Below are 7,855 nucleotides of genomic sequence, written 5' to 3'. Positions count from 1 at the left end.
GCCACCATCTCCTCCTATCTCCCACTGGTGTTAACTGGTAAACGAGAGAGTGATCTGTTTGGGAGGGGGAGGGGGGCAGTTAATGATTACCCCCTCCCCCCTTTAGTCCACTATACGTTTCCTATATGGATTGACGGGTCCGCGTCAGAGCGCACATGCTTTAGTCCCGCCTCCTGGCTGTGGTGCGCTCGTTGCGTCTCTCCTCCCTGTCCGCTTCAAACCCATATTCCACTGGGAGAGAGAGAGAGAGGGGGGGCGAGTGTGTGTGTGAGAGAGAGAGAGAGAGAGAGAGAGAGAGAGAGAGGGAGAGAGAGCAGGACCTGGGAGAAGAGCAGCGAAAGAAAAAGAGGAGAGGAAAAACGGAACAACGACACAAATGGCTCTCATGGCAGGGATTTTGTTCACGGCCACCTTTCTTGTTTTTGGGATTTCTACATTTGTTTCGCCGGCACGGATTTACCCTCCCAATGAAGGTAAGGCTGTCGGGGAGGAAGGAGGGGTGGGGGGGGGCATGAATAACTGCCCCGCGGACACTTCGGACTTCATCTCCCCGTCCTGCGAGTGTGGTTGCGCCGCTAGAAGGGTGGACGCGCTCCTGCAGCCCGCGGGCACCTTTACGCAGAGACTTTGGCGAAGGTTGTTGCCTTTTTGTGTGTGTGTTTTTTCTTCTTCCAACGCAACTGGAATGAGAAGTGGATGTCCAAAAAAAAAAATGCGCATCGGCTGTTTTTTTGGTCTCCGGTCTCGGGTCGAGCCAGCTGCCGAAAAAAAAAAGAGCCTCGGAGCAGGAATAACTTGCAGCCCCCCCGATGCGCACTGATCCAGAGGGGGGAGGTCGAGCCTCTCCTGCTGTAAAACTAAAAAAAACAACAAGTTTAATGTCCAAAAAAAAAAGAAAGAAAGATGTCTCGTGGAGCAGGAACGGGGTACATTTGCGAGTCAGAGCGGGGACTCGAACCTCCGAGCGGCCGAACGGCTCGTAATGCATCAAATTCACATTCGCTCCCTGTCACAGGGGCTTTATTTTATTTTTATGGTGGAAGGTGATTATGGGAATGACCAGATCACCAATTGTTAAAGTGTGTAAACACAAAACCTGCACGCAGAATGCAAGAATATAGTTCATAAAACGATGAATAACAGCTCTTCTGTTATTTGCTCTTTTATTTTCCTCCCTCATTTATGTTTGCAAGAGTGTGATATGTTTTAAATTGCGCGTGTGTGTGCGCGCGTGTGTGTGTGTGTGTGTGTGTCCGACACAAAACAAGAGCTCGGACAGGTTTCGGGACTCGAGTCGCCAACCTTCCGGGTCCACGGGGTTCACCGTGTCCAGCCTTTTAAAACACGTCTCGTGCCAACAGGAACACATGAAGTACTTTATGGGATGTAGAGATGGACCCGGGTCCCCTCGCGCGCACGGGAGGAGTCCGAGTCCCGCATGACTCCAGTCCCGCTCGGCGGAGCGGAGCTTGATTTGACTCGAGTCCCCGATGACGAGTCCCGAGCTCAGTTCAGTTAAACATGAACCAAATGTTCCCACATTTAAAATGGATCAGTCTCCCGAATAATTTATAGCGAGGACTTGCATAACGGGAGTATTTATAAACGTCAACCGGGCAGCTGATTGAGCTTCGAACCGAATAAAAAAGAAAAAACACCGAAAAAAAAAAGCAAAGAATGATGGAACATACGACATATATTTTAATTAACGCGTCACAGACTAAATGTTTAGCTTTTTCAGGACACATAGTTTGCGGAAGAGCCGTCCATTTGACTGCGTTAGTTTTAGTTTATGCACACGGCTCCTAATTGAATCCGATCACATCAAACATGCTGAGCAGATGAAATGCTGTTAGGTTAAAGACGCCGGGGAGGAAAGAACATTTGTCTTCTTCTTCTTGAAAAAAAAAACCCATTTATCTCAACTGAATCCATCACAACGTGGTGCGTTTACGCACAGCGGGAATTACGCATGAAAACATGTGCAGTGTCCACTCTGTGCACTGACATCCATCATGAGGATATTTTTCTACTTATTTATATTCATTATAACCCGTTTTTCTTAATATATAAAACATATAGGAACCCATTTCCCCTCCTCCTCGGTGTCAGATGTAAATTGATTTTGCATGCCAGCCCTGGACTCAGAATGCAGGCTCACTTCTCCCCCGTTCTTGTTTTCCAGTCACGTTATTGGACTCCAGATCCGTGCAGGGGGAGCTGGGATGGGTCGCCAACCCCACGGAAGGAGGGGTAAGTACCGCTAAAAGAAGTGCCCCCTTGTTATAGGACGCATGCACGGTTCCCCTATTGAGCAGAAATGGAGAGATGATATCCATTATTGGCAAGCGCTGCGGAGCGGACCGCCAAACAGATACACAGCCCTCTTTGATAGGGCCGAGTCCCGCGGAGCCCCTTTATGGGAAAAATCATTGTTGATGATTTATTGTGCGGCTGTCTGCACTGTATATGGACATTAAGGCCCGGGGCGAGATCAAGGCGTCACTTCCAGTATTTTACACGAAAATTTGGGTAAATTAGAGGAGGGAGAAAAGAGAGGAGACATTTTGTCGTTTGCAGAGAGAGAGAACCGCCTCAGGGCCCCATGGGGTCCCCCGAATCCACTTTGAGAGCCACCGGTCTATAGGCACCCCCTCTCTCACTCCACTACCCCCCCTCTCTCCCTTCTTTCTCTCTCTCCCCGCTTCCCTTCTCTCTAACCACTCTGTAATGGTCAGATGCAGGGCCCGATACTGCAGCGGGCGTCAGGTTTCCTGAATAGACGGCCGATTGAATCGGTCTTTGTGGAGAAACTTTATATCCCTTTCCACCATTGAGTCGAGGAGAGAGAGAGAGAGAGAGAGAGAGAGAGAGAGTTGGCAGCTGAGCGAGAGAGGGTCCTCTGGAACGGATGAATGAGGGAAAGAGCAGAGGGGTTTAGATCTGTGGCCGCGGGACGGCTGGGTCTCGGTGTGAGGCGACGGTCTAATTGGGATATCTACAGTGGCTCTGATAAGGGGGAACATATAGGGGCCCTTTCCTTAGCCACCACGGGCTAAGGAAAGGGCCTAAGGGTGGTGGCTAAGGAAAGGGCCTAAGGGAAGGCCCTTTCCCCCAAAAAGTGGGGCCCGTCACTCGACTAGAACCTACGAGCCTTTTTCATGTTTCATGAAAATGAATACAAATGAGCAACAGTGGATAATTTCGAGGGGAACCTGCCGGTGCTGCGTTCAGGGACCCCCCTCCCCTCCCTGTAATCGCCAACAAGTGATTGACAGGGTCCTGGCAGCGGCGGCCGGCCGGCATTCACCCTCTCATTACGTCCAATTGGCCTTATTCTCCCTCTCCCCGCTATCGGGGGAGAGGTGCGGCCTTATCTGGGCGCGCTTCATTTCCACAACAAAAGGGGAGTTAGAGGAAGGGGATGATAGACATCTTCTCAAATCATACAGCCGGCGCGCTATGTTTAGCATTAGCTCGGCCTCCTCCGGGGAAATAGGGCTTTAGAGCAGATTGTTTATGATAAGGCGTCAAATCAAATCTGGCGGCGTATCCGTATCTCCACTGTTGCTCTACGACTGCTCTGCTTCTCTAAATGGTCGAAGCTGCTCCGGCAGCCAGAGGCCTGTCTGCTCTTGTTTACGGCTCAGGCAAAGACTCTGTTTAAAACACGCGGCGTAACAAATATATGAAACCTTCAGGGAACGCAGCGCTCTGAGCCTCTTAAGACTCAAAGATCAGCGTGATCTGAGAGAGGAACTTTATCAGAAGGAAAGCAAACATTCCCTCCTGGAGAAAATGAAGCAGGCCGAGCAGGAGAAGAGATCCATGCGCCCACGTCAACGTCTCTCTCCCTCTTTCTTTCTCTTTCTCTCTTTTTCACCTTCTCTTTCTCTCCCTCTACCTCTCTCTCTCCCTTCCTCGCTCTCTCTCTCTCCTTCTCTCTCTTTCTCTTTCTCTCCCTCTCTCTCTTTCTCTTTCTCTCCATCTCCCTCTCTCTCCTTTTCTCTCTCTCCCTCTCTCTCCCTCTTTCGTTCTCTCTATCTTCCTCTCTCTCCTTTTCTCTCTCCCTCCCTCTCTTTCTCTCTCTCCCCCCTCTCTCTCCTTCTCTCCCCCTCTTTCTTCCTCTCCCTCTCCCTCTCTCCCTCCTTCTCCCTCCACCTCTCCCTCTCTTTTCCTCTCTCCTCTCCCTCTCTCCCTCTCTCTCTTTCTCTTTCTCTCTCTCCCCCTCTTTCTTCCTCTCCTTCTCTCTCTCTCTCTCCTTCTCTCTCTCCCTCTCTTCCTCTCCCTCTCTTCCTCTCTCCTTTTCTTTCTCCCTCCCTCTCTTTCTCTCTCCCCTCTCTCTCCCTCTCTCCCCCTCTTTCTTCCTCTCCCTCTCTCCCTCCTTCTCCCTCTCTCTCTCCTTTTCTCCCTCCATCTCTCCCTCTCTTTTCCTCTCTCTCCCTCTCTCTCTTTCGCTCTCTCCCCCTCTCGCTCCCTCTCTGCCCCTCTTTCTTCCTCTCCTTCTCCTTCGGTCTCTCCTTCTCTCTCCCTCTCTCCCTCTCCCCTCCCTCCTTCTCCCTCTCTTCCTCTTCCTCTCCCGCTCTCTCTCTCCCCTCCTCCTCCCTCTCTCTCTCTCTCTCTCTCTCTCTCTTCCTCTCTATCCTTCTCCCCCTCCCTCCCTCCCTCTCTCCCTCCATCACAGCGTGAACATGTGTCTCCATCGTACCGGCTGAAGTAAAGCAGCTCACATGAGATCATTAGCATTGATTCCAGAGCGTTTACTCTTTGCATCTCCATAATCTAGTGTGTTTTCATTCTTTACATTTCTTGCCTCCCTCCGTGTGTAAGTGTGTAAGTGTGTATGTGTGTATGTGTGTGTGTGTGTGTGAAGACATCATTGTATACCACCCCCCGAGTAGTTAAGTGTGGGCATTACAGAGGCAACTAGAACTAATTACACATTTCCGTCCTGGCTGTTGAGGGGAAGCCATGAATATTAATATCTTTATTATTCTATATTAGGACCTAACAAGTCTATTAGGTGCCATTCATAAAATATGCATTAAGTTTAGCCATTAATTAATTGCTCTGCTGAGACTCAAATATTGACTAATCTTCCTTGCGTGCCTTTTTTTGTTGTTGCACTGTATCTCATTCTTGGCTCCCAGTCGCATGCGATACGTATACAAGCCATTTTAATTAAAGCAGCATTTGGTCTGGATATTCCTCTTTCACAACATAAGTAATTAATTTTGCAGATTGAAAAGTCAGAGGTGTGAGAATATCCGTGTGACGTGTGTTTTTTTTCCATTGTTGTGCTCCCTTTTCCCCTCCAGTGGGAGGAAGTGAGCATTATGGACGAAAAGAACATTCCCATCCGGACGTACCAGGTGTGTAACGTCATGGAGCCCAGCCAGAACAACTGGCTCCGCACCGACTGGATCCCGCGGGGCGGCGCCCAGCGCGTCTACATCGAGATCAAGTTCACCCTCCGGGACTGCAACAGCCTCCCGGGCGTCATGGGCACCTGCAAGGAGACCTTCAACCTCTACTACTACGAGTCCAACAACGACAAGGAGCGCTACATCCGCGAGAACCAGTTCGGCAAGATCGACACCATCGCCGCCGACGAGAGCTTCACGCAGGTGGACATCGGCGACCGCATCATGAAGCTGAACACCGAGGTGCGGGACGTGGGCGCCCTGAGCCGGAAGGGCTTCTACTTGGCCTTCCAGGACGTCGGGGCGTGCATCGCGCTGGTGTCCGTCCGGGTCTTCTACAAGAAGTGTCCGCTGGCCGTGAGGAACCTGGCCCAGTTCCCCGACACCATCACCGGGGCCGATACCTCCTCGCTGGTGGAAGTGCGCGGCTCGTGCGTGGATAATTCGGAGGAGAAGGAGGTTCCCAAGATGTACTGCGGGGCGGACGGAGAGTGGCTGGTGCCCATTGGGAACTGCCTGTGCAACCCTGGATACGAGGAGCGCAATGGAGAATGCCTAGGTAAGGAATTGACTCCGCCAGTCCCTACCGTTTCCCCCCTCTCTTTAATTCTCCCCATCCTCTTTCTCTGCCTCTTTGTCTCGACCCTCTTTGTCTCGTTCTCCTCCTTCCTCCCTCCCTCCATTCACCCACCTCGCACTCTGTTGGATATGTTTGACTCCTCGCTCCCCAACTCTCTTCTGGTCGGGCGACAGAAGCGATGATGATTGTAAATGGAGTAATTAGCGGAGCCCACTGGGAGGTGTTGTGCAATGGGATGCATCCCAGCAGAATGGGAAAGGGTGTAGAGCTCCAACTGGTTTGCACTACCGCTGTGTGTTTCACCCCCACCGGCTTTTTCTCTCTCTTATTCCCATTGGAGCCCAAAGCTGGCGAAAAGAGATAGACGGCTTTAGGGAAAGAGAGAGAGAGCGAGGGAGAGCGAATGAGTTTATCATTCCAAGCAGGTATGAGAAGAATGAAAACACACAGCTGTGAGATGGGCTTGGAATGGTGCTATTTGGTAGTGGGGAATAGCCCTTTGTGGACGATTATTCTCGTCTCAGCTCGACGTGATCCTGCACCACGCTGTTTGATGAGGTCTTAAGGTCCGTGCTTCTAAATCATGAGCATGTTAGAGCCTGCAGCGTGTTGCTGAATTCAGAACGTTGCTGAGAAATGCCCGTTAAACTTCGCCGATAGATCTTTCGCGAATTTCTGCTACAAGATTCTACCCTTTTTGATCGCCTCCACCTCAATTTAGCTCGCGTGTTCTCATTGCAGACGATGGATTGCAGCTTATTTTGCATCCTGGGTAGCATCTAGCAGCTATTTTGTGGCTCACGTGCAGCATTTCGTTAGCGGAGGCCCAGTTTGTCAGCCGGCCCAAGCGAACGGACGCCAATTCTGCCACGATGGTTTATTGGTACCCCCCTCCCATTCGCCACCCACACAGAGAGTAGAGAGAAACAGCGGTGAGGGGTCAGAGGCTGGGCACGGGTGATTAACAGGGGGACGGACCACCACACCTCTCCGAATTTACGACGGAGCCTTTATCTCGGAGGACTAATTGCATGACAAACAGGTCTGGTGATTTAGGGGGCACCGTTGGTTGCTTGGTGGGTGGGGAGGCAAAAGGGATACCGGGGGTTTGAGAGAAGGAGACCAGGAAGTAGTTACAGACTCTCAGTAAAACTCCCCTAAAAGTCTTCTTTGTATGGTGCAGTTGACAGAACTCACTGCTCTCGTTTCAAATCAAAAGGAGACACTGATCTCATACTAACCTTCATTCTCCCACAACATTGACACAAGCTCCTTATCTCTTCTCTTTCATTTCAGTGGAAATAAAATATCTGTTGCCCTCCAAAGAAAGCAATAAAAGGATTTGGAGAAACTTTGATTTCATGACTAAAGTCGTCTCCCGGTGTCTGCCAGCGTTGCTTTTTCAAGCCAACGCATCCATTTAGCTCCCATATTACTGCATCTGCTTTACTTTGTTTAACTTTACAGTGCCAGCGCACCCACTCCATTCACTTTCTTTGGCTTCAGTTACACTGTTTAAAGAGTTTCTCAGCTTTTCTCGTCCAACTGGGAACTGGATAGCTCGCATTGGGTTTGACGCTGCATGCCGTCACCGCGGGTCTCATCAAGGTTCAAAGGTGCCGGCCGCTGTCGGTCTTCAAGTGCACTGATGAGCTAGTTAATATTCCCAAATGTGACAGGCTCTATGGGAGCCTACTGGGCCATGTTGACCAAGAGGTTTTCTGCAGGGGAGGTGGGCGCGTTAATAGTTTTTCTTTTCCCTTACATATCAAAAAGTTTAAAAAAGTATGTCCGCCTTTGCAAACTACCCAGTTGGAGTTGGCCTAAAAGCTTTTAAAAGGTTTTCTGTGGG

The 7,855-nt window shown here is 50.5% G+C and overlaps 1 protein-coding gene across 2 annotated transcripts in view; it reads left to right on the top strand.

Annotated features, from left to right (window-relative positions):
* Positions 1-376: 376 nt before the first annotated feature.
* Positions 377-7,855, top strand: part of epha4l (eph receptor A4, like) — a gene marked incomplete at its 5' end in the record, with an annotated part of 48,451 nt that continues 40,972 nt past the window's right edge. The window contains 3 exons of one of the 2 annotated variants that reach the window (XM_079224707.1): positions 377-473; positions 2,186-2,253; positions 5,319-5,982. In XM_079224707.1, the coding sequence (XP_079080833.1) occupies positions 377-473; positions 2,186-2,253; positions 5,319-5,982 (829 nt within the window). The remainder of the gene's footprint in view (positions 474-2,185; positions 2,254-5,318; positions 5,983-7,855) is intronic. The other variant, XM_079224708.1, reaches the window with a different exon arrangement.

This window comes from Taurulus bubalis, assembly GCF_910589615.1.
Source record: "Taurulus bubalis genome assembly, chromosome: 10".
NCBI classification, from domain to species: Eukaryota; Metazoa; Chordata; class Actinopteri; order Perciformes; family Cottidae; genus Taurulus; species Taurulus bubalis.
This window is presented reverse-complemented; position numbering and strand designations above follow the sequence as displayed.